The sequence below is a fragment of the Dromiciops gliroides genome, chromosome 4, assembly GCF_019393635.1.
Source record: "Dromiciops gliroides isolate mDroGli1 chromosome 4, mDroGli1.pri, whole genome shotgun sequence".
NCBI lineage: Eukaryota > Metazoa > Chordata > Mammalia > Microbiotheria > Microbiotheriidae > Dromiciops > Dromiciops gliroides.
The window spans coordinates 146,998,624-147,026,065 of record NC_057864.1 but is presented as its reverse complement, the minus strand read 5'-3'; the positions used below and the strand labels follow the sequence as shown (position 1 = coordinate 147,026,065).

Genomic DNA, 27,442 nt, shown 5'->3' with positions numbered 1-27,442 from the left:
GATTGAGAGCTGCCCTTGAAGTCAGGAAGATCTGGGTGCAAGTCTCATCTCTGATACATAATGACTTTGTGAGCCTGGACACATAGTTAACCTCACAGTACTCCAGGCAATTTGCTAAGACTATAAATTACAAAGCAGCTGCCAATCTACATTGGGAGAGGAAGTCCCCATATCAGTGAAAAACAGATTGATTCAACAACACTAGCAAGTCACCTCATGGCTGATATTTTTTCTATCAGTTGCTATGGTTGTAAGGTTTAATACAACAGTAGTGCCAAGTTTCAATGCATTTTAAAATATTAAATTGTAATTAATTAGATTTTAAGCTCCTGGAGGGAAGAGACTGCCTTTTGCCTTTTTTTTTTTTTTGACTCTCCAGTGATTAGCATAGTACCTGGTACAGAGTAGGTACTTAATAAATGTTTATTGATTGATTGAGTATTCTCTTTAGAATATTCTGTGCAAGTGAAAATACAAGCACCCACTTTGAAGCATGATTTGTTGTTGTTTAGTCATTTACAGTCATGTCTGACCCCTTTTGGAGGTTTTCTTGACAAAGATATTAGAGTGATTTGCCATTTATTTCTCCAGCTCATTTACACATGAAGAAACTGTGGCAAATAGAGTTAGGTGACTTGCCAAAGATCATACAGCTAGTGTCTGAGGTCGGATTTGAACTCAGGTCTTCCTTACTCTAGGCCTGACACTCTATCCACTGTACCACTTAGATGTCCTTTTATCCATGCTACAGTAGAATACTGCATATCTGGTTTAATTATTTAGAGCTTTGTTTTATCTGAACTGGTTTTGACTCAAAATTGATAGCAAAATGTTGAAGTTAGGAAAACATGAGTTAAAGTCCCACATATGACACATACTGGCTTTGTGATTTGGCAAATCACTTAAGTTCTCAATGTTTCATGCAGCTCTCAAAAGTTATAAATTGCTGAACAGTTTCCAGTTTGCTTTGATAGAAGGAATTTCTTCATCACAAATTCCCTAAAGAATTGAAATCACAGGGACAGCTAGGTGGTGCAGTGGATAAAGCACCAGCCCTGGATTCAGGAGGACCTGAGTTCAAATCCAGCCTCAGACACTTGACTTACTAGCTGTGTTCTCCACTGTGCTACCTAACTGCCCCAGGGGCTGGAATACAGAAAAAGGTGAGAACAGTTAAGAGTAGGCAAAATAATCCACTAAATTCAATCACCCACATGATCAGCTATCCATTTACTTACATTGAACAATCGGGATGTTTAAGATTTCTAAAACATTCTGCTACTGGCATGGGAAAACATTCTGAAATTCCCATAAGCCCAGGGGTATGCTTGAGCCAGCTCCAATTGGGAGACCTGATTGTTATACATTTACCAGCATATCCCTGAATATTTCCTTTGAGCTTCAAAGTATACTCTTGACCTCACACTTGATATGGTTATGCTTCCATTTCTGTATGTCTACATCAAGTCAGGCAATAATAAATAGTGCATTAAAGATGGAAAGGACTTTATGGATCATCTAGTACAGACCCCTCAGTCAGCTTAAACAGGAGACTTAGGAAGGGTTTATCTATCTGATAAAACTATCCGATCTATATCTAAAATGTCTTAAGACAAAATCCCACAATTCCAAAAAAAGATTTCTATGATAACCAGGGACATTTTGGACTAGTGAATGAGAATCATCACAATAAACCAAATGTGAAGGATCACACACACACACACACACACACTTCTAAAGTCAAATGAAAATTCTGTCTTGTAAAATCAGTCCAATTTGGGGCAGTTTTAAGAGGGCTCCTTGTTTAAAGCCTCCAAACACACGGTGACAAAACCCTGCCGATTCATGTGAAATAAAAGGACAGCAAAATCAAGAGTGCTGCATATTTTCTTGTGTGGACTGCAGCTGCCATCTTGTGGTCAAAAGAAGCTGCAATTTTTCTAGCTCTCCCCATGGGAAATGGTTTATTCCAAATTCATCTAGGCCCTTTGATGTTGAATGTCCTAAATACATGCTGCCTCAGCTGGAGTGAGCTCCCCTTTAGGTGGAGGGGTGACCCCTCCACCACAATGCTACTACTGCTGAATGGGGATCCATTCTCAGATTTCTGGGGTACTTTGTCTCCAGAGAAGAAATGAGGAGAAACTATAAAAGCTTCAAAGAGCCTTCTGGGATAACTCCATAAGTTTTATCTAATCCAAAAGCAGATGCTGGTTCTAGCATAGGAGTAATACTATTTTCACCACCAGAAAAGAAACACTGAAACTCTAACATATAAAGTACTGATGCATTGGGTAAGTCACAGTGGGGAATGTAACTAGACTGGACCTTAGTTTTCTCACCTGTGATATGGAGAAAATAATAACTCACTACCCACTTCACAGGGATATAGTAAAGAAAGCACTTCCTAAGCTAAAAAGTGCTAAGTGAGTGTCAATTATTATCATGATTCTTACTAATAATCACAATTGATGGGACAGCTAGATGGCACAGTGGATAAAGCACCGGCCCTGGAGTCAGGAGGACCTGAGTTCAAATCTGGCCTCAGACACTTAACACTTACTGGCTGTGTGACCCTGGGCAAGTCATGTAACCCCAATTGCCCCCCCACACACACACACACAAAACACAATTGACTTCAGGTGACTAGAATGGGTTTCAAAGCATATTTTTAAGCTTTTTTTGAATTTAATATTTACATAGAATTAAGAGGTAAAAATAGAATACTAAAAGCCAAATGAAAGATAGGAAAGGTGACACTGGATTTGGAAGACTTGCATTCTAATCCTGGCTCTAAGACTTTTGGGTCTTGGACTAGTTATTTGGTCTGGCTGTCTTTCAGTCTCTCCATATATAAGTGAAGAGTTTTGGTTAGATCACCATTCCTTCCTGTTCTAAGATTCTAAAACTTTATTTCACCTCTTCAACCTCCCCTTTCCTTTATCTTTAATCACCAAATCTCTTTTCTAGTTCCTAACATGAATGTTCCCTTTGGATATCCTGTTTGTGTTTGTCTGCATTGTCATTGCTTTAGATTAAAAACTCCTAAAGGACAGAGACTGTGTCCACCAGTATAACTTCTCTCAAGGACTTTAGGCCCTTTTGAAAAAAAATTAATACATTTGTAATAATAGATTTTGAACTGTATACCAACTTTTGGTGGTGGGGAAGAAGGGGTTGAAGAAAGAGATTGAAGAAATAGAACAGTTTAAATTACTGCCTCTCTCTGAAAGGATACGTAGAAGAGGATGAAAATGAGCGAGTCTTTAAGAAAAGGTATGAGATTTACATTAAGAGAGAACAAAGGAAAGTTGCTAAATCAATAAGGGATAAATGGGGAAATACACAAAGGAAATAAAAGGAATTTAATACAATGTCAAACTATTCAATCTGCTCAAATATTTGCGGATTTGAAAAAGTTAAGAACTCTGATCAATCCAGTGATAAACCATAATTCCAGAGGATTGATAGTGAAACCAACTGCCCACCTCCTGGCAGAAAGGATAGACTCAAGATAAAGAATGGCATGTGCATTTTCAGACAGTGCTGATGTGGACATTTGTTTTGCTTGAGTGTATATTTGTTATGAGATTTTCTTTTCTTCCTTTTTAACCTCTGAAGGCCCAAGAATTGGAAGGTGGAGGAGGACTAGCAATAAGGTTACACAGAGAGAGAGTGTGTGTGTGTGTGTGTGTGTGTGAGAGAGAGAGAGAGAGAGAGAGAGAGAGAGAGAGAGAGAGAGAGAGAGAGAGAGGGACAGACAGACACAGAGAAACAGACAGAGGCAGAGGCAGAGACAGAGACAGAGAGAGAAGAAAAAGAAATGGAAAGGAAAAGAAAGAAAACAGGGTGATTTAAGCAATTTTTAGCATATGGAAAGTGGCAAAATGAAGAAGAGAAGGAAAAACAGAAAAGCAAGACAGATTTGAAATGTTGACTTTATTACAAAATTGAAAAGAAACCAAGTGTTATATAATAGGGGTTCAGCATTCCATGTACAATCCTTTTTCTATTCTACTTATTTTATTTGTTTTTTGTCAAGTTCAGAATAAAAAAGAGCAAGATAAAATGCCACTGCCTTGGGGGTTTAGGGTGTTGAATTTTCTTCCTACACAAGAGGCAAGTATAATATAGGAGGAGGAGGAGGAGGAAGATTGGCATTGGAATTGGAAGATCTAATTTATGAATGCCACCTCTGCTAATTCATTCCCTACTGCAACCTTGGGTATGTGATAATGTCTCTAAGCCTCAGTTTTTTCGCTTGTAAAATAAAGGGGTTGGACTAGATGATCTCAAAGATCTTTTCTAACTCAAAAATCCCATGATCTCCCTTTTGTCATGCTTCCTTCCTTATCCTTCTCCCCTCCTACTTTCCTGCAGCGTTAAATAGATTAATCCTCCCAATTGGGTATGAATGCAGGGCAGCTAGGTGGTGCAGTGGATAGAGTACTGGCCCTGGAGTCAGGAGGACCTGAGTTCAAATCGGGCCTCAGACACTTAACACTTACTAGCTGTGTGAACCCTAGGAAAGTCACTTAACCCCAATTGCCTCACCAACCCCCCCCCAAAAAAAAAACTTATTAAAAGTCCCATGATCTTTGGTCTTTGTTGAGATAAAAACTTAATTCTGATTTAATTGATAAGTATTTCACTTCTTTAAATGATGTTTCAGGCAGAAACTAATCAACTCTAATTATCAAAGATAATAGAATGCAGCATGTAGTCATTCAAATTTAGCTTCCACATTTTCTACTAGTGTTCATTAGAAATGGGTGTGTCTAATGTTGCAGAAATAGGACAGCTAGGTGGCACACTGGATAGAGTACAGGGCCTGGAGTCAGAAAGACTCATCTTCTTGAGTTCAAATCTGACCTCACTTACTAGCTGTGTGACCCTGGGTAAGTCACTTCACCTTTTTTGCCTCAGTTTCCTCATCTGTAAAATGAGCCAGAGAAGAAAATGGCAAAGCACTCCTCTTTGCCAAGAAAACCCCAAATGGGGTCATGAAGAGTTGGACATGACTGAAATGACTTAACAACAACAACAGTGTTCCAGAAAATCCACAACTTTAAAACAAAGAAGCAACCCTGTATACTAACCAAGGAAACTTTGAGAAACTGTTAATTTTCTGTATTCTACACCCTGGCTAGGGACAGACTATATCACCTCTCAAGGTGACAGGAGACACCAGCCTAAGCAAAGCTCAGCTTTTTCTCTGTGCATAGGTTTTGATTATCTGCCTGACCTGTCCTGTGGCTATCAGGATTACAATCATAGGATCATTGTTTTAGACCCGGAAGGGAACTTAGAGGTCACCTAGTCTAATCCTTTTATTTTACAGATGAGGAAATGGGTGCCCAGACATTTGACATGACTTCCCCAAATTCATACAGATAAGAAGGAGAAGAGCAGGGAGTCCAATTCAGGTCTCAAGGACTTCAAATTCAGCAGTCCAATGTCAATGCTCTTTCCAACGATTATAATTATCCCTGTACTTTTTTGAGGTCTTCCCTGGTAGTTGAGCACAAGGAAGGAAGACTGAATTTTATTGAAACATAAAATGTCAAGTGGGGGAAAGGTTAAAAAGAACCACTGATAATGTCAACAAAGAAGTAATTTGTTTAGGACGTGACCAAAAAGGATTCTAATCCATCTGTAATTGATAGTAAACAGGGGTGTTTGCATTGGTCGCTTAGTGAACCTTCCAAAGGTAATTAAATTATGTCCACTACATGGGCTAAGTCTTTGGAAAATCTTGATCAATGTGTATCACAATATTATCAGGAATAAAACTATCATATCTTAGTATAATTCTCAGTAATACAAGATAGTTCATGGGCAAGTCACTTAACCCCAATTGCCTCACTAAAAAAAAAAAGTATAATTGCTATATTTAGCACATAATTCCCCCCACAAAGAAAATTTTGGGCTATTTTGAGTTATTTTTTAATGAACTTTCAAAATACCTCCCGTCTTTCCTTGGAGGTCTGACCATGTCATTTCCCTGATCAATAAGCCCTAATGACTCTCCATTACTTTTAGGATCGAATAATAAACTTCTCTGTTTGTCATTAAAGACCTTCACAGCCTGACTCCAAATTATCTTCCCATCCTACTAGATTTTATTCCTGTTTACCTACTCTAAGTTCAGCAAAATGGATGGTTTTCCTCCAGAGAAAAAACAGATATTGACTGAACACAGACTAAAAAAAAAGAAAAAAAAAAGAGTACTTGTGGATTGTACATATATAACCTATGTCAGATTGGTTGCTGTATTGTTGAGGGTGGAAGAAAAGGAGGGAGGGAGAAAAATTTGGAACTCAAAATCTTATAAAAATGAATGTTGAAAACTACCTTTACATGTAACTAGAAAAAATTAAAAAACAAAACAACAACAAAAATAAAAAACACCAGATGATTTTGTTGCTGTTTCTCACATGGGCCATTCTATTTCCCTCTATGTACTTTAGCACAGTCTGTCCCACATGCCTGGAAAACACTCCATTCTTGCTTTTACCTCTTACAATCCCTAGGTTCCATTGAAGTTTATCTCCAACACCACCTCCTAGATTAACAAATGAATCAACAGGCATTTAATAAGCACCTCCTAATGTGTCCAGCACCTGCTAGATACAAAGGAAACAAATACAATGAATGAAACAATCTTACTCACAAGGAGCATATAATATACCCCCAAACCCCTAGGCATGGGTGCCTCTGCTCTCAAAAATTACCTTGTTTTTAATTTGTCGATATTTTGTGTAGACTTATTTATGTACAGGTTATCTACCTTAATAGAATATACATTTCTGGATGGCAGGGATGCTTTCATTTTGTCTCTGTGTCCCTAGCACCTAACACAATGCCTAATGCATACAGTAATAGATGTTTAATAAATGCTTATTGATTTATTAGATAGGTGGGGCTCTATGGGCATACAATGTTGCATGTGCTGTACAACATGGCTGTGGTGTTGGTTTTGTTTAACTGTTTTTTTGTTACAAGGTGAAGCTCATTGGCTAGAGTTTGGAAAAGGAAAGAATAATTTACAAAAATGGCTGTAATGTAAATATATATGTATACATATTTATATGTGTATAAACACACATATACATATATACACATACATACACACATATTTTTATGTGGTCTCAAAAGGAAGACAGTAAGATTAAGGAGGACTGGGATTGCTTTATTGCAGAAGGTGGCACTTTAGCTGAGACTTGAAGGAAGCCAGAGTAGCTAGGAGTCAGAGATGAAAATGGAAAGTTCCCAGCATGGGAAAGTGCCCAGAGTTGGAAGATGGAGTGTAGTGTGTAACAGCAGGGAGTCTAGTTTCAGTGGATCAAATTACATGGAAGGGAGTCAGGTATAAGAAGATTGAAGTTAAGAAGGGGCCAAGTTGGGGCAGCTAGATGGCGCAGTAGATAGAGCACCGGCCCTGGAGTCAGAAGTACCTGAGTTCAAATCCGGCCTCAGACACTTAACACTTACTAGCTGTGTGACCCTGGGCAAGTCACTTAACCCCAATTGCCTCACTAAAAAAAAAAAAAAAAAGAAGGGGCCAAGTTATGAAGGACTTTAACAGCTAAACAAAGGAAGTAATAGCGAGCCACTTAAGTTTATTATTGAATAGAGGACTGACATGGTCAGAACTATACATTAGGAGGATCAGATCAATTGGACAGATGAATGGTTGATGGAATAGAGTGGGGAGAGACTAGGTGGTAGAGCAGATAGAGTTCTAGCCCTGGAGACAGGACAGCCTACTGGGACTGAATTCTGCCTTAGATACTTAGGAGCTGTGTGATCCTGGGCAAGTCTCATAATAGCGTTGTGTTTCACTTTCTTTATCTGTAAAATGGGGATAAGAATACTACCTAGTGGGGCAGCTAAGTGGCACAGTGGATAAAGCACTGGCCCTGGATTCAGGAGGACTTGAGTTCAAACCCAGCTTCAGACACCAAGGCTGTTGCTCTATCCACTATGCCACCTAGCTGCCCCTCTCTTCTCTCTTAAAGTTCTGAAGAACTTTGGAATGGATTGCATGTCATGGGAACACTTGCCCAGCATGGCATGCCCACATCAAAGAAGGCACTGTGCTCTATGAGCAAAGCAATAGCTCAAACAACAACAACAAAAACCAACCTGAGATGTGCAAATTTAGAGACATCTTCAATCCAGAAGTTCATGTGGACTATTTGTATCCCATTTGTGGTAGAGCCTTCCAAGTTTGTATTGGTCTAATCAGCCACAGTTGGACACATTGTACCTTAACTCCAACTTGGTGATGTCATTTTGGCCCTCTTTGAGAATGAAGGGCAACAGTGAATCACAGGTAGTAATACCCTATGGAACAAGGCAGAATCTCTGAGTCTTCCCCATCTAGCAAGCTTTGGAAACTTCTTGGCCAAATGACAAGCACCAAAATGGATTGTGCATCCAATCCCTAGAGCATGTGTGTGTGTGTGTGTGTGTGTGTGTGTGTGTGTGTGTGTGTGTGTGTATTCTATGAAAACTTTCAGAAGCAGTGACTCACAGCTCTGAATGCTACACTCCATGACATGCTTGGATTCCTTCATTTTCACCACAGGGGGAAAGGAGAACTGCATTAAATAATGTTACTAGGTTTACCTGGCTTTAAGGATGGCAATTATAATCCCAAGAAATAAAAAATAATAAGTCCAAGAAATATGTCTTTGCTTACATTTCTTTGGCAGTCAACAAAATAATAGATTTGTTCCCACAATGACAGTGGGGCCAGTGAGAGAAGTTTGTTTGCTTTCCTAGTTTCCTTCATGAATCCCCAAAGAGCCAATGGAAATTGCAATGTACACAATTCTCTCTATTCATGTTAAGGACATGGTCGTAAAACTGTCTCATGGCAATAGGGTTTTAACAATGGGAAAGGGGACTGGCCAGTTTACCCATGTTAAGAATCAGCAGTTTAATGACAAAGCTGGAGGGTGTCCCAGCCATTTAATTCACCTTGTAGAGAAGAAACAGCTCTTGTGATAACTTCAAGTGTTGCATTGCTTATAATGACTTCAGCTAGAATTTCCCCAGAAATTCAAAGTCAATGACTCTCTTAAAAGTGGTAGTAGAGGGGCAGCTAGGTGGCGCAGTGGATAGAGCACCGGCCCTAGAGTCAGGAGTACCTGAGTTCAAATCCGGCCTCAGACACTTGACACTTACTAGCTGTGTGACCCTGGGCAAGTCACTTAACCCCAATTGCCTCACTAAAAAAAAAAAAAGTGGTAGTAGAGGGAGCTCAGAACCTGATGGCACTAAAGACCAGTAATATCACAAGTATTTAGTTAGATGATGCTGGTGATGATATCATGCACCACCACAGTGCAGATACTTAACAGCTATTGAATGCTAATAAAGTCATGTTTATACATAAAGCTGTTTTGACTTGATTATGGCTATTTGGTTAAGAACACCACTGATTTAAAGTATTTGCCAGGCTCACCCTATGACTTTGGTCTAGTAGGCACAATTACCATGGCTAACACACAAATGAAATCTAAGATCATAAACAGTTTCTGACTTTGAAGTAGAGAATAATTTCCTTTATAGAACAGTCTACTGGAAGACATGATGAGTCCATGATCTGATACTAGTTTTATGATGAGTGGTTTTAGAAAGCCATTTAACATTTTTGTGTCTCTGGTTCCTCACTGATAAAAGGGGATTGGGTAATATAAAGGTAACTTTTGACACCTCAAATCTATCTTTCACAAATTACCAGATTAATCATGAAGCAGATTAATGAATTTGTAACAGAAATTCTTCATTTTGGTTCTCTACTCAAAACTTTCCAATGGTTTCCCTCCTTTCCTACAAGATAAATTTCATACTTTTTAGTATGTCATTCATATCCTATTCTCACAGTCTAATTATAGGAGGAATCAACAAGTAGATCAAGTACAGATGACATCTATATATCATCCTTTTACTGTCTACTCCACAATCAATGGCTGGCTTCTGCTCTAAAACAACTCCCCATTTCTGGGGAGAAAGATCAGTGTAACAGACCAAAAGAGCAGTAATATAGTGGACCTTGGTCAACACAGTCACTGGGTGACATAAACTTCATCAGCTTCTATGTTTTAAAATATATTTCTTACTGTATTTTTTCCTATATCACCTCTTTAAGAATATACAGATCGGGGGAAGCTAGGTGGCTCAGTGGATTAAGGCACCCGCCCTGGATTCAGGAGGACCTGAGTTCAGATCCGGCCTCAGACACTTGACAACTTGTTAGCTGTGTGACCCTGGGCAAGTCACTTAACTCTCATTGCCCACACCAAACAAACAAACAAAAGAATGTACAGTTCATCATATCATCATAGGCTTATGCAAAATCCAGGGCTTACTGTAAATGTAAGGAAAATTAGCTCCCTGAAGATCTGTGATACAGCTTTCCAATTCAAGGAGACTAGGGAGGAGTTGAAGACTATTAAAATATTCAGAAACCAACATTCACAAGGCAGATGAAATTCTAGAAGAGGATCTGGTTTTGCATGAAACTGAAATGTTTTCTCCTGAGCATGAACAGAGCAGATGGCATTGCTTTAACTGCTTCTCCAGCATTGTCTGGGGAGGAACCCATCCATATAAGTAGATCTTTGCCATTTTAATGACTATGATTCTGTTCCTGTGATTTATATTACCATAGGAGACAGGAAGCCTATCGTGTATTTGTTTGCCCAAACAAATCACTGAATTTGTAGAACATTCCATTATCCCCCACCCCCAAATCTTCTTTTATAAATTGCTTAAAGGAGAATTTCATAAAGTTACTTTATTTGTCTCAAGAAGTAAATTGTATAGGAAACAGATGTGCTCTCAAGGAACTGTTCATGCCCATGAGAACAAAGATATATTACCTCTGACAAGCAAGAGTATTGATTTTCTAAAGTATGAGGAAAGAGTGAAATACATTTGTAGGTGCCACTGTTTTATAGAACAGGTGAGACCACACCCTCTCAAGTTATCCAGGGGAAAAGTCAACTAACAAGACAGTAATAGAGCTTCCAGTACTTGGCACACAGATAGTGGAGCATTATCTACCTGGTTATTTGTGCTCAGAAAATATTAAATAACAATAGAGCTGTTACAAAGTCTTCTTCAAGGTGGCAAAGGTCATTTGCAAGATATGATTGTTTGTTTGATTGTATTTTTTGTAATACCTGAAAAGGGGAAACAAATCATAAATATGAGAGTGCAGGACTGGAGAGGTGGGGTAGGGCTCGATGTTAGGAAGATCTGAAATAAAATCTTGTTTCTAACATTTGCAAGTTATGTGACCATGGGCTAGTCATTTAACCTTTCTGTGGGCAGCTAGGTGGTGTGGTGGATAAAGCACCAGCCCTGGATTCAGGAGGACCTGAGTTCAAATCCGACCTCAGACACTTGACACTTACTAGCTGTGTGACCCTGGGCAAGTCACTTAACCTTCATTGCCCTGCAAAAAAAACAAAAACAAAAACAAAATAAATAAATAACCTTTCTGAACCTCAGTTTCCTTATATGCAAAATAGGAATAGTAGCATCTACTTCATAGGATTTGGGTCATGGTCAAATGAGAATGCATGTTAAGCACTGTGCAGCTTGAAAAGTGCTATATAGATGAGCAGGATGCTGTCAGAAAAAACCTGCAAAGACTTACATGATCTGAGGCAAAATGAAATGAACAGAACCTGGAGAATATTGTATACAGTAATAGCAATATTGATCAGCTGTGAATGACTAAGCTATTCTCAGCAATACAATGATCGAGGACAATTTCAAAGGATTTAGGATGAAAATTGCTATCCCTCTCTAGAAAAAAGAATTGATGGAGTCTGAATGCAGATTGAAGCATACCTTTTCTTTTTTCTTCTTGGGGTTTTTTAGTCTGTTTTACAAAGAACTTCATGGCAAGAAGGCCATTTTTAGCCATCTCAAACTATATTTTTAGATGAAACCTCCATTCTGACTTCACACAAATTCCCTCACTAATTACAAATGTAGTGTGATCTCAAGCCACAAGAACCTTGGAGCCTAGCTTCTAGGCTGTATGTAACCAATTCAGCAGGGGAGCCTTGAGAATCCAGGATATCAGAACACAAGCCCAGGTGGGGCTTTGGATTTGAAACTTGTTGGTATTAATATTAATATTATGTAACAACTGATCTAAACAGTAAACTTCATCCCTCTTCCATCCCCAGAAACAGGGGTGATATGAGAGGGATTCTACCACAGATGTGTGTGTGTGTGTGTGTGTGTGTGTGTGTTCTGGCTAGAACTTTGAAATAATTGTTTCTTTGTAAAAGCCATCAGACCACTCAGTAGTTAAATAGAACTGGGCTACTTGAACCCCTCAAATTAACATGGATACATAGATTAAAATTTGAACTCATGGAGATGAGAGGACTACTCCCTCCCTGCAATTCCTTCCAGGATTCTGGAAAACCCTGGGGGAGAAGAATAAAATGCAACACACCTGACTTTCAGGCAAAGTGGAGCTCTACTAAGCATTGTTACAGAGGGAAATTAAGAAGCTGTACTAAATCAGAGATAAAAAAGAATATATTGACAACAGTACTTCAATATAGAGAGGAAATGGAAAGAGAAGTGGAAGGAGATTAAGGGGATGAATGATAATTAATGGAAAGGTAAATAAAGTTGGAAATAGTGGTGAAAATCAGGGCAAAGGATTTCAACTGTTCCACTGTCTAATCATTGCAATGAGGGTGGCAGCAGCTCTTATCAATAACAGATTGAAATGGCAAATTAGGAGAAAACTGGAGGGTGGGGTTGCCTAGATACAATGCTTCAGTGGCTCTGGGATCTGCTCCTTGCAGGTAGGTCCTCCAAAGGTATGCAAATTGTCTTTTACTATCTTATCTCTGTGCTATCTGTTGTCCCATCTGTTCTTATCCCTTGACCTAAACATGCCAGGAGGCTGAATGCTGTGTTAAGGAAAGAAAGAGCACAGAATCTGAAGTCAGAGGACCTGGGTTTGAATCCTGCCTCTGTCACTTACTACCAGGTCACTCAATAACTCTGGGCTTCAGATTCCTCATCTATAAAATAAAAGTTATAGACTAAATGCTTTCCAAGTTCCCTTCCAGTTCTAAATTCTATTATCCCTTAAATATTTCACAGAAGATCAATCCAACGCATTGAATGCTTTCCTCTGAGGCAGACATTCTTTTCTTTTTTTTGCGGGGCAATGAGGGTTAAGTGACTTGCCCAGAGTCACACAGCTATTAAGTGTCAAGTGTCTGAGGCTGGATTTGAACTCAGGTCCTCCTGAATCCAGGGCCATTGCTTTATCCACTTCACCATCTAGCTGCCCCAAGACAGGGATTCTTACCTTAGGGTCTAGGAACTCTTTGTCTCTGTCTCTCTGTCTCTCTGTCTCTCTGTCTCTCTCTCTCTGTCTCTGTCTCTCTCTCTCTGTCTCTCTCTCTCTCTCTCTGTCTCTCTCTCTCTCTCATTGGTGTCCTTTGGTGTTTCTAATTGTGTTCATTTAAAAACATTATTCATAAGCTTTACCAGACTGCCAAAGGGATTCATAGCACAAAAAAAAAAAAAAGATTAAGAAGCCCTGCTCTAAGGTAACTGTGAAGTGCTCTTCATCAATCTTACTACATGATCAATCCACACATTTATTTCCTGGATTCATTCTCATTCTCTCTCTCTCTCTCTCTCTCCTTGCACACAAATGCATACACACATATAATGTGTTGTTAGGGGATATATACACAAATATGTAAACACAAGAAAAAAACATAATTATAAAATATTTATTCTGTAAACTGATTAAACCCTCTGTTGAAGCCTATTATCTCCCCTTTTATCAGAGCTGTAACAACCTTGCCTTTGGCTTCATGTCACATGCTCTCTGAAGAAACTATGGTCTGGTTCTCCTGGAACAGTGTCCTGTGTGCTCAAGGTTTAATCTGTACTCAGTTCTAGTTAAAACTGGCTGCTGAAACTCTCCAGAAAACTTGCTGATGTGGCATAGTGATAACATCTACCTGGTTAACTTTTTAGAAACTCCCCTTTGGTAAACTTAACTCCCCTCCCATCCCCAGAACCTGTAGTATAAGGGGGATTATATGGACCTTTTGCTAGCAGTCCATGCTCCCTAATGCTATAGCCCTGCCAGTGATGTGACAGCTGCCAGAGCAGACCCTTTGCCTGAAAACCCCTGGGTAAAACCAGGCTCCTAGTGCCTGGGTATCTTCAACTGGGGAGTATATCCCATTCTGCCATCTAGTCAGTTCAAGAAACATTTATTAAGCATCTTCTATTTGCCAGGCACTATGCCAAGTTCCAGACTGATTCAAGGCTACCCCAGGTAACAAGTAGCAGAGCTTGGATTCAGAAACAGGTCCTATATACTATAAATCCTGTCTCATCTTTTCACTATAATATGCCAAGAAAATGATAATTGGTATCAATAAAGTATGGCAAATGGGATTTAGTCACTTTCCTAGCATACTGGAACTTAATGGTTAAATGAAGCTTTGGGAAAAAATGAAATATATTCATTCAACCCTACCTCTTCTCCCTCAGCCCCCAAAACACTTCCACATTTTAGTTTTTCAAGATGAAGATTGTAACATAACTATGCCTTAGCAAGGTAGGTTATAAAATATACTTTTATTTGTGGACAATAAAATATATGTACCTCCATGTGTGTATACATCTGCACATGTATGCATATAAACACACACATAATAATTATTTCTGTGTGTATATACATGTGTGCATATATCTTTATAGACAAACACATACATAAACACACATATATCACCTACTGATGGCTTATAGAGCTTATGAAGATGAGTAACCATCACAGCTAGGGTCTATCGACAGAGGTTTTAAGAAGCCAGGGTCACCTCCATACCAAGATGATATATTGAAGTAAGATATTACTGAAGGGGGTAGCTAGGTAGAGCAGTGGATAGAGTGCTGGGCTTGGAGGCAGGAAGAGTTCTCTTCCTGAATTCTAATCTGGCCTCAGACACTTATTAGCTGTGTGACCCTGGGCAATTCTCTCAACCCTGTTTGCTGGAGAAGGGAATGGCAAACCACTGCAGTATCTTTGCCAAGAAAACCCCAAATTGGGTCATGAAGATTTGGACACAAGTGAACAACAAACAAAAAAAGAGGCACATATAAAAATTACAAAGAATCCTATTTTAAAGTAGTGGTTCTGAATGGTATGAGCTCTTCAAAAGTTTTCATTCTTCAACCTTACTAGACTAAGTCATTCCCCAATCCTGTTCTGCTTTTTCCCACTTCCATGTATTTATATATCTCAGGAAAAGACTCCTATCATATCTCTGCCTGTCAAAAGGCTTCCATTCTTTCAAGGCCTGGATTCAGATGTCAACTCTTCTGTGAGTCCTTCCCTGATTCCCAAAGCTGGGGGAGAACTATGTCTCCTCATATCTCAGGACTCTGTTGGATGTTTCTTTGTGCATTTTCTTAACTTAGCCTTCCTTGGGTCATATCTCTTGGTACATTTAATTACCCTACTAAATGATAAACTCTATAAAGGCAGGAACTATATCATCTTTCATTATTGTATCTCTAGTACTCAAGGCATAGAGTTATCAATTTCTCCACCTGTGAAATGAATGTTGTGGGTTGAGGACCAATCTAGCTTTTAATTCTCTTACAGCTCTAGATTTATGTTCCTGTGATCCTAAGGAGCACATAATAGATACTTAAGGATTGAATCATCTCTTAAATAGACAGAAATATGCATAGCTTAGAGTGTTGTGATTTTGGATAACCTACATTTTGAAAGCCATAACAAAACAGTCAGTGGGGCAGCTAGGTGGCGCAGTGGATAAAGCACCAGCCCTGGATTCAGGAGTACCTGAGTTCAAATCTGGCCTCAGACACTTGACACTTACTAGCTGTGTGACCTTGGGCAAGTCACTTAACCCCCATTGCCCCACCAAAAAAAAAATTTAAAAAAAAAACCAGTCATTTACAAATTCTCAAATACAGGCCATTTTATGAACAGGCTGTGCTCAAGACACATTTCTAAGTTAGCTGTTTTGGTCTCTGCACGCCTTTTCTCTCAGAAACAGTGCTATTAATGACATTTAGCTTCCTGAGTCAGTACTTATTACTAAATAACTTAATCACTATTTACAACAATGTTTCTATGGGAAGCTTTCACTAAAAGCCTCCTCCAATTCCACAACAGGGCGTAGACATGGGTTTGTATGCTCTAAGACAATGTCAACAAAACACAAGCTCCATCAACTTCCATCGGTCTGGAAATGGACTGCATGTTCTGTTGTCCAAGTTTAAAGAGACTTCTTACTAGGCTGATGAAGCCTTATGCCACAGAAACTCAGACATTATTTCCTCTTCTCTAGTCCTGCAATCTCTCTCCTGTTCTCCATGATTTTTCAAAAATTCTGGCAGTGGCTCAGCTACATTTATCCATTCCCCCCACCCCCATTTGCTAGAATGTAGTTCATCTGTACCAAATGACTTTAACTTATCAAGGGCATCTGTTTTCTCTTTTAATATGTCCTGACTTGTGTTAGGTATCATCATCCTAGTAGTTATTTTTGCTTTGTCCTTTCAAATTCAGAGATTAATCTTTCTGGGCAGATAGAACAGAAACAAAATATGAATTGAACAGCTTTCCTTTCTCTTTATAACCAATAAGCATTGTCTTATCCATCATAAAAATTGGCCCTTCCTTGTTTTCCATTCTTTTGTCTTCTAAACAAATCCAAAGAGCATTTTTTTTTTCGTTTCTGGGTACCACAGTTTAAGGGGGACATTGATTATATAGGATAGTGTCCAGAGGAGAGCAATCAGGATGAGAAGCTGTGAATCCATATCTTATGAAGACCAGTTAAAAGAACTAAGGTTGTTTACCCTGAAGAAGAGGAGGCTCAAGGGGAACATGAGAACTATTTTTAAGTAATTGAAAGACTATCATGTGGAAAAGGGACTAGATTTGTTCTGTTTGGTCCCAGAGGATCAAACAGTATGAATGGCTGTTCAGTCATTTTTTGGTTGCATCTGACTCTTCATGGCCCTATTTGGGGTTTTCTTAGCAGAGATACTGAGTGGTTTGCCATTTCCTTCTCCAACTCATTTTACAGATGAGGAAACTGAGGCAAACTGGGTTAAGTGACTTGCCCAGGGTCACATGGCTAATAAGTAAGTGTTTGAGGCCAGATTTGAACTCAGGAAGATGAGTCTTTTTGACTCCAGGCCCCTCACTCTATCCACTGCTCCACCTCACTGACCCAGTATGAATTGTTGAAGTTGAAAAGAGGCATATTTAGACTTGATTCCAGTAAAAGTTTCCTAACAACCAGAGTGGTCCAAAAGTGAAATGGGCTGTCTTGAGAGGTGAGGGTTCTTTCTTCTTTGGAGTCTTCAAGCTCATTCTGGATCACTATTTTTCAGGTATGCTAAAGTAGTGATTCCTTTTTATATATGGGTTAGACTAGATGGCCATTAAAGTCCCTTCCAACTCTTAAATTCTGAGATCCTGGAGTATGTGTTTCAGTATTATTTTTATGCAAGATTCTGGAGTTAGACCTGCATATTATCTTTTAAATACATGTTTATTGATTTTTAATGTTGTTATCATTTCCCAATAACAACCCCTGCCCCCAACACACAAAGAATACTCCTTTGTACGAAAATAGAATATTTTTGCAATACAAACCAACATATTGGCCATGACCAGCAACAAATGCCCCATTCCACACCTATGGTTTACCACTTACATTTTCAGTTTTGGTGGATGCTCGAAATTTCTAGTTGATTCATGACTGTTATTAAAACATAATTCCCTCTTCTAGTTCCTCAATTAATCTTAGGGTTTTTTTCTTTATAGAAAAAAAGCCACAAGGCTTAACACTTAAAAACTAATTAATATGTTCATCCTATGCTAGGACTCCTCACTTCATTTTCACAGCAAGAATAAGTTGCATATCCCCCAGCAAAGTAAAGTCTAATGAATTTCAGAGTAACTCTCCACTTACCGAGCATTAGAAACACAGTCACAATTTGATGGCTGATGGAGTAGTTCTCCTTCCTTCTGATTCCCAGACTTCAAATAACAGGACCTAATTTCCCCTTTAAAAAACATCAAAATATATGACACAAAATTACATATATACAAATACATTATGTATATGTGTGTATGTACATACACATATATAGATGTGCATATGTGGTTATGTGTGTGTATATATATGGGTATGTGTGTGTATATATCTACATATGTAATATACAGACATGCCCATATATATATAGATATATATATAATATATATAATTGCACTTTCCTGTTTTAAAATTAAAGGGAAAACATTTAAAATAATTTCCTAGTATTAAAGATGGCAACTGGGGTACATTTCTTAAATCTTTCTAAAGTACCATGTCATGGTAGACTATAAAGGTTTGAAAGATCTTTTAATAAAGAAATGTTCTTGCCCCTTCAAAACTTACTTCCCCACTAAGAAATGTAAGTAACTATCCAATCTTACAAACTTGTATTTAAATAGTAATTACCCTATTAATTCTCTAAATGTATTATGTGTAATTATGTCAATATCTTACTAGATTATATACAACATCAAGGATGCTATGCACAGATGAAAGCTTGCTAATTTTTTAAATTAATTGCAGGAGGGGCAGCTAGGTGGTGCAGTAGATAGAGCACCAACCTTGGATTCAGGAGAACCTGAGTTCAAATCCAGCCTCAGACACTTAACAATTACTAGCTGTGTGACCCTGGGCAAGTCACTTAACCCCAATTGCCTCAGGGGGAAAAAAAGATTAATTGCAGGTATTTCCATAAAAAATGTAGAGATAAGAAAATGTCATAATCTGCTTCATTTATATTCTTTGATAATAATGGCAACAGAAGAATGGAACTCAAGAGTTCAGCTGTACAGTTTACTCAAAAGGGTATCATGGGTTGATATGTCCCAGACAAAGAAAATCAGGTCACTTTTTATATGTCAAATGTCTCCCTTCAGTAAAGGTCCCCAAAGCATTTTATTTAAGTAAAGAGTTAAGAAAATGATCCGTGAGCCCCTTATGCAACTGAAATGTGGTAAGTGGTTTATTTCTATATGATATCAGGGGTACATTGCATGAAGAGAAGCACCCTAAAGAAATGTTCTATATCAGCTCTCATGGAATGTTTTGATGTAACTTTTGAAGTGATTTCTTTAAGTATATACGCCAAAGTCACTTCCCTAAGCTTTATATAATCTGAGGTTCCATCCAGAAAATAATACAGAGGTACTTGTTAACTGGTGGTGGAGGGAGAGAAGAGAGGGGAAAGCATGTGACTTTGAGCTTGCCATTTGACCATCTTGTAAACTTCAGTTTCATCACCTATGGAATGGCAAGGTTGTACTAGATGATCTCTAAAACTCCTTTCAGACCTAATAATCTATAGTTCTAAATATATGATCATTTTCAGGGCTATCTATACTATCTAGTAACTAGAAGGTGACAGATAAGCAGTCAAGAATATTTCTGGTAGAATCATAGAGTTTTAATGGCATGCTTTTGGCTTCCTATATTTATCCATGGAAAGGCCAGAGAAGTGTAGGAGGAAGAAGCAGGGACCTGACCTCTTGGTCTTAACATTATCCCTGTGCCTTTTCTTCTATTCTACATGGAAAAATGAAAGAGGTTTAGGGTTTGAAAGTTTGAGAACATAATACCTCAGAGTTCTTTGTATCTCATATGATTATAGGCTAATGTATTTGGATCTGGGAGGAAAATTTAAAAGCCATCAAGTTTAACCCCATCACTTTAAAGATGAAAAATCTGAGGCAGAGTAAATAAGTGACCTGCCTAGGGTGACATAGCTAGTATCTAAGATAATATTTGAAGTTAAGTCTTTCTGACTCAAAGTCCAATCATTTCCTGATTTATTTTCTATCCTTCAGAACTGAAACTTAAAAGTTTATGACATGCTTACTATAAACTATGATGAATTCTCTCACATGCATTAGGGAGAGAAGTCCAAACAAAAGCCCAAACCTGAGGACATATGCTATCTGGGAAGACCCTCCTCATTGGTGTAAAGTACTACATGCCTGAGGCTGAGAATTTCCTACTGAAGAGGTAAGAGGCAAGGGAACAAGACAGGAGAATGTAAAATTCCAAAGGGACAAAACAGGATAATGGAAAGGAACATTCTTTTTCTTTTTTTTTTCTTTTTCTTTTTTTGCTGGTAGCAGTGTCTCTACCTTTGCTTTAAAAAAAGTTCGAAAAAGTTGAAATTAAAGGATAATGTTAATACCCACTCTTTGATTAAAATAAACTCAAGGATGAAATATTTCAGCTGAGCCAGAAACTGGAGGCAGTGGGGCATCCATCAGAGCAGCGTCTGGCAGTTTTATCATTAGAGCAGAGCAGCCTCTGATGTAGAAATGGCACAGATTGTTGGTCCAGCCAAATAATATAAAAAGAGACAGTTTTACCCAAGATCACATATCTACTAAGAAGCATAGCCAGCATTTGAAACCAGGCCTACAAGTCAGTAATGCATATAAAGTGGTTGTTCTGTACAATCATAGAAGAGCTGGTAAGAGAACCGGGGCTTACCACCCCATATCCCAGTTGACACTTGCTTTATGTGACCATGTGTTTTCTCTTACAAAACTTAGAGACTTTTCATAATTGCATATTAGCAACAATTTCAGAGACTTACCATGTTCATCAATAAAAACATGCATAGCATCTACAGGTATCTCATCTTGTAGAGATGTCTCAGGCCCACTTATAACTTGCAAGACAGAACTATCTTGCTGGGAAGTAACCCGGTAGATGATTTGTCTTTGTCTGTTGCCCTGGAAACTTGACACAAAAAAACATTTTAAATCTACCATTAGCAACTTCTTTAATAAACACACACACACACACACACACACACACACACCCCACCACCACCACCACAATGAACAACAACAACAACAGCAAGCGTGATTGTAAATCAGAGAGAATACTAGGATTCATATTGTATCAGCTCTTTAATTAGGAAAACAATAAGGAGTAAATTATCCTTACAGTGTAGTAATCTTGGTGGGTTCAGTAAGCACAGGACTAGCATTTGTATGATCTTGGTTTTGTACATCTGCTTTTCCTTGTTTGGAAATATTCTCACTGGGTTTTTCATTTTCCATGATTTCTTCCTTTTTCTCCAAAGGGTGGTTATCTGAAAAACATTCCTTTGAGTGTTAAGATAATTTGAATATATCTTGGGTTAATCCCCAGGGTATTAGCAGGATAGAAAAGTAGAATGTTCAGTAAATAAAACAAAATTTCAAGTCCCAGTTTATAAATTCTCCCAATAAACTGAGTAAGGGTAAAACTCCAATAACCCTCTTTTCCTTACCTCTCTTCCTACTGCCTTCCACTTTGCCCACACATATCTATCAGGAACTTTGACTCCCCCTTCTGTAAAAGATTCCATTCATCTGTCAATCAGCACATATTTATTATGAACCTGCCTATGCACATGGCAGTTTGGCCTGGTGGATCTCAATCCAGGTACTACTTTAGACTATGTGACTTGCCATGAACAAGCTACTTCTCCCAGAGCCCAGGGAACTTTCTAAAACTATAATTTGTATGGGAGTAGAGTTGAGATCTGTATGGGTGGAATATAACATCACTAGTTCTCCCACACTGATGAAGTCACAAGTGCCAGTCAGAAAGAAGGGAGGGAGTGAAGGAGGGAGGGAATGAAGGAGGGAGGGAGGAAGGGAGGGAGAGAGAGAGAGAGAGAGAGAGAGAGAGAGAGAGAGAGAGAGAGAGAGAAATTGAGAGAGAATATTTTGGGTACCTGCCCTCAAGAATCTTAAAATTTATATGGGGTGACAAAGAAGTCATATTAAAAGTTAAACAAGTTGCGGCAGCTAGGTGGCGCAGTGGATAAAGCACCTGCCCTGGATTCAGGAGTACCTGAGTTAAAATCTGGCCTCAGACACTTGATACTTACTAGCTGTGTGACCCTGGGCAAGTCACTTAACCCTCATTGCCCCGCCCCCCAAAAAAGTTTAACAAGTTAAAAAATAAATAAAAGCTCACCCAAATAACAAAAGACCTTCATCTTACCAGGGACCCTGTTTTTCAGTATCATTATTCAAAAAGTCATAATGATACAGTGGAAAAAACACTCAACTGCTAGTTAAGGAACCTGACTCAAGGGCTCTATTATTTACTGCTTGTGTGGCTTATATTCAATACACAATTTCTCAACCTCAATTTCCTAACCTATATAATGGGGATGATACCATCTGCCTATTTCTATGACAGGATTGTTGTGAGGACCAAATGGGGATAATGTATGTGAAAACAGTAGGAAACTTAAAGCCCTAAAGGATATAAATCTAAGTTATTCTTATTATTGAATAAGTTCTTGACATCCTACCAGCTTATACTCATGCCAGAACACACGAAACATGCTAAATTATCTTCAGTGGCTCGTTTTGAATTATTTCAATATCAGAATTTAAGAGTTGGCAGAGACCTCAGAAGCCATCTAGTCCAACACATACACAAAAGGAAATTTCCTATAACATAGCTGACAAATCGTTATCCAGATTTTGCCTGAAGATTTCCAAGAATGTGAGAACCCATTACCTCCCTAGGCAGCCAATTCCACTTTTGAATAGCTCTAATTATTCAGGAGTTTTTTCTAATATCTTCTCTAAGTTTTTCTCTTTGCAATTTCCTCTCATTTCTCTAGGGTGCCGCTCTCTGGGCCCAAACAGAACAAGTATAGTTCCTTCTCTACATAGCAGCCCTATAGATACTTAAAGACAGTTACCTATAGATACTTAAAGACATGTCCCCCTGAAGCCTCCTTTCCTACAGGATAATTCTAGTGTCTTCAACAGACCTTAATATGACATGTACTCACAGCTCTTTATGATCCTCGTAACCTTACTCTAGATATTCTCCAATTTATCAATCATCATTCTTAAACTATGGTACCTAGAACTGAATACAATATTCCAGATGAAGTCTGACCAGAATGGAATAAAGTAGGACTATCTCCTCATTAAACTTGGAAACAATACTCCCCTTAATGTGCCTAAAAACACATTAGAACAGCTAGGTGGCACAAGGGATAGATCACTGGGCGTCGAGTCATGAGGGTCTGTGTTCAAATACAACTCACATATTTTCTAATTGTGTGACCCTGGGCAAGTCACTTAACCCTGTTTGCCTCAGTTCCTCATTTGTAAAATGATCTGGAGAAGGAAATAGCAAAGCACTCCAGTATCTGTGTCAAAACAAAACAAAACACACCTAAATGGGGTTGTGAAGAGTCAGATACAACTGAAATGACTCAACAACAAAGAGCACATCAGCTTTTTTTGATTACTGCAACACATTGCTGAATGAATGAGTTGCTTCATTTGAGTTGCAAAAATAAATGTATCTTTCAAGTAAAATACTTACCTTTCAACAAATATATTTAGTATTTTAAGTATTTTTAAAATGTGAGAGTGAAATGCTTCATTTGCTCTAGACAAGAGAAATGTAAGTGGAACACAATGCTCATTTATCAGTAATAAATCCTATGCAGAGAGATACCCTTAAGAATTGGTGCTATACAGAACCAGAAGAACATTGTACACAGTATCATCAACATTGAGTGTTGACCTACTGTGATGGACTATATTCTTCTCACCAATGCAATGGTACAGAAGAGTTCCAGGGAACTCATGATAGAAGAGGATCTCCAAATCCAAGAAAAAAAAAGAAAGAAAGAACTGTGGAGTATAGATGCTGATTGAACCATATTATTTCTTTTGTTTTGGGTGCTGTTGGGTTTTTTTTTTTCTTTCTATTTTGAGGTTTTGCATCACTGCTCTGATTCTTTCTCTTGTAACAGGATTAATGCAGAAATAGGATTAATGTTATTATGTGTATATATATGTGTGTGTGTGTATATATATATATATATATATATATATGTATAGAGATATATAGATATAACCTATATCAGATTACCTGCTGTCTAGGGGAGGGGGGAGGGAGGGGTGGGAGGGAGAAAAATCTGAAATTGTAAAGCATGTATAAACAAAAGTTGAGAACTATCTTTACATGTAATGGAAAAAATAAAATACCTCATACATTAAAAAAAAAAAAGAATTGGTGCTATAATGAGCAGGTGGATTTCAGAGAAACCTGGAAGGACTTGCATGAACTGATGATGAGTGAGATAAGAAGAACCAAGAGAACATTGTACACAGTATCAACAACATTATGTGTTGATCAGCTGTGATAGACTTGATTCTTCTCAGCAAAACAATGGCCCAAGATAGTTCCAAAGGACACATGATGGAAAATGCTCTCCAGATCCAGAAAAAAAAAAGAACTGTGGAATCTAGATGCAGATTGAACCATACTTTTTCTATTTATTTTTGTCGTTGTTAGTTTATTTTTTGAGGTTTTTCCTTTTTGCTCTGATTCTTCTCTCATAGCATGACTAATGCAGAAATATGTTTATTATGATTATACATATAAAACCTATATCAGATTACTTGCTGTCTTGGGGAGGGGCGAGGGAGGGGATGGAGGGAGAAAAATTTGAAACTAGAAATCTTATAAAAACAAATGTTGAAAATTATCTCTAAATGTAATTGGAAAATAATAAAATATTTATATGGAAAATGCAATTAAAAATAATTGGTACTATATATCAGCAATCATGGTGTGTTTTGATATGAAATTTGAAGTTACTTTTGAAGTATGTAAGCCTAAGTCACTAGCCTATAATCTGGGTTCCCATGAAGAAGGCAGAAGAAATAGATTTGTTGGATGTCAAAGGATGAGAAAGAAGGAAGGGGAAAGCTTGGGACTTTGAGCTTGCCACTTGACCATATGTAGGGTCCCGTTCATCACTTATAAGACCCATGATTCTAATAAGAGGTCTATTCAGAAGAAAAGACAAGCCTTCAATGCCAAGATAAGTTAAGAGATGTCTCAGAATGTAAATTGGGTTATGCATTATGTGTTAAGCACTATAGGGATTACAAGGAGGAATAGTACTAACTCTCACCATCAACACACTTGTCACGTAGAGCATTACAGGACTAATATTCCATAGACTTTATTACATTCTTTGGATCCTCTTAAATTTTGAGATCAAAGGGAATGGATTTGGTGTGCTATGGCTCCATAGAATAGCTTAGGCATTATTACTTGAGGGGATAAGCTTTTAGTGACATGTTCTTTTCCTCTCTGCTGATGGCATCCTTGTAGTCATTTTTAAAAGGAACAGAAATAATATTGAGCTTCCCAATCACTGATACCAATATTCACTAATACCCTGGGTAGATGATAAAGTGGTCTTGGTTCTTGGCCTTGCTGGCCTACAAACCTGAAAGGATTGCCAAATGTTTGACAAAACATTTATTCAAGAACCTACTATGTGCCAAGCACTCTGATAGGCACTGAGGATATGAAGATAAAAGTGAAATAGTCCAACAATTTCTGATCTCAAAGTACTTAAAATTCCATTTGGGGAGACAATGTAAGCATGTATCTATGCATACAAATATGTACATATGTTTATAGAAACGCATATGCATATTGTGTACAACATGCTATATAAATACATTTATGAAACTAATATAAGGTAGTTTTGGAAGGGAGAGAACTAGTAGTTAGGGTGACCAGGATACACTATATCATAAGGTGGTGCTTGAGTTGAGTTGCAAAGGAAGTAGAAGGGAGGAGGAAGCACATTGCAGGGTTGAGAATTAACTATGCCATATTTGAGAAAAGACAATGAAACCATATTGGCTGGACCATTGCATTCAGGAAGGGGAAGGAATGTATAATGAGGCTGGAAAAGTAGGGGAGGCAGGTTGTGATGGACTTTAAATACCAAACAAAGAAGTTTACATTTGATTTTAGAAGCAACTGGATTTTTTTTTTCAAGTAGGATAGTGACATGGTCAGAAGCTGAATAGTGCAGTGGATAGAGTGATGGGACTGAAGTCATGAAGACTCATCTTCCTGAGTTCAAATCTGGCCTCACTTACTAGCTGTGTTACCCTGGACAAGTTATTTAACCCTGTTTGTCTCAATTCCTCATCTGTAAGATGGAAAAGGCAGAAGAAAATGGCATACCACTCCAGTATCTTTGCCAAGAAAACCCCAAATGGGTTCGTGAAGACTTAGACATGACTGAAAAATGATTAAACAATAACAAAGTAACATGGTCAGACCTTCACTTAAGAAAAATACTTGTGACATCTGTGCTAAGGATTGTTTGGAGTAGAGAAAGAATTGAAGCAAGGAGATAAATTAGAGATCACTGCAATAGTTCAGATGATGAGGCCTAAACTAAAGTGGTGGCTGTGTGAATAGTGAGGAAGGCACATATGAAAGATATACTGTGGAAGTAGAAACAGTAAGATTTGGCACCTTATTAGCTAAATGGGGTTATGGAGAGTGAAAATCCCAGGATAACCTACTCATTTCCCATGACCTACCACTCCACCCAACTTCAGCCACACACAAAGAAGTTCACACCTTTGATCTTGCCATCACCCATAAATGTACTACCTCCACATTCAAGAATTCCCAAATCCCCTTTCATCTCTTCCCTTACATAGCCCTATACTTTATCTGCACCATGACAACACTTGGCCCTTCCATTCTCTCCTAGACAATCTCCCCTGCAATAGCCACTCTTTCCTCTTTTCCCTATCTTGACCTGCTTTGTGAACCAATTCAACTCTACAATGTCCTTGAATCACTAGCCCCCTTATCATTTTGCCAATTAAGCTGCAATGTTGTGTCATTCCCACTATTTGCCACCTTTTCTCCTATATGTGCTGCTGAAAACCATACAATCATTCTGACTGGGTCCATTACAAATTTATGTTACCCAACCTCAAATGGGCCTTCGCTGCTGCTAGGCAATCTACCTGCCTAATCAACTTACTTTCCCATTCTCCACAGCAGCTCTTCTAAATGTTTTCATCCCTCTTCAAACCTCACATGGCTCATCCTTCTCCTACTCTCTTACCTGAGAACCTTACCCCATATTTTACAGAAAAAATTTAAGACATTCACAGTGAGCTCCTTCTTCCCTCTTCCTCATCTTATGTCACTCACAAACCTTCTGTAACTTTTCTCTACTATACCCCCATCTCAAATGGTGACCTTGCTCCTTATCAATGTGAATCCTACTAACAGAACAATCAATGTACTTCTTTCCCATCTCCTTCAACAGATTGTCCTCTCTTTGACCCTAACTCCCACTTGTCTTTAATATCTCCCTGTCTACTCACTCATTCTCCACTGCCTACAAACATAACAATGATTCTCCCATTCTCAAAAAACCCTCACTTGATTCTTCCATCTTCACTATCCTTATCTTTTCTGCC

General features: G+C 38.3%; 1 protein-coding gene across 1 annotated transcript in view; it reads right to left on the bottom strand.

Annotated features, from left to right (window-relative positions):
- PCNX2 (pecanex 2) overlaps positions 1–27,442 on the bottom strand; it is a 373,081-nt gene that overhangs the window by 303,285 nt on the left and 42,354 nt on the right. The window contains exons 6-8 of the mRNA XM_044004215.1: positions 21,093–21,240; positions 20,737–20,882; positions 18,042–18,135 (exon numbers count right to left, since the gene is read on the bottom strand). Coding sequence (XP_043860150.1) covers positions 18,042–18,135; positions 20,737–20,882; positions 21,093–21,240 — 388 coding nt within the window. The remainder of the gene's footprint in view (positions 1–18,041; positions 18,136–20,736; positions 20,883–21,092; positions 21,241–27,442) is intronic.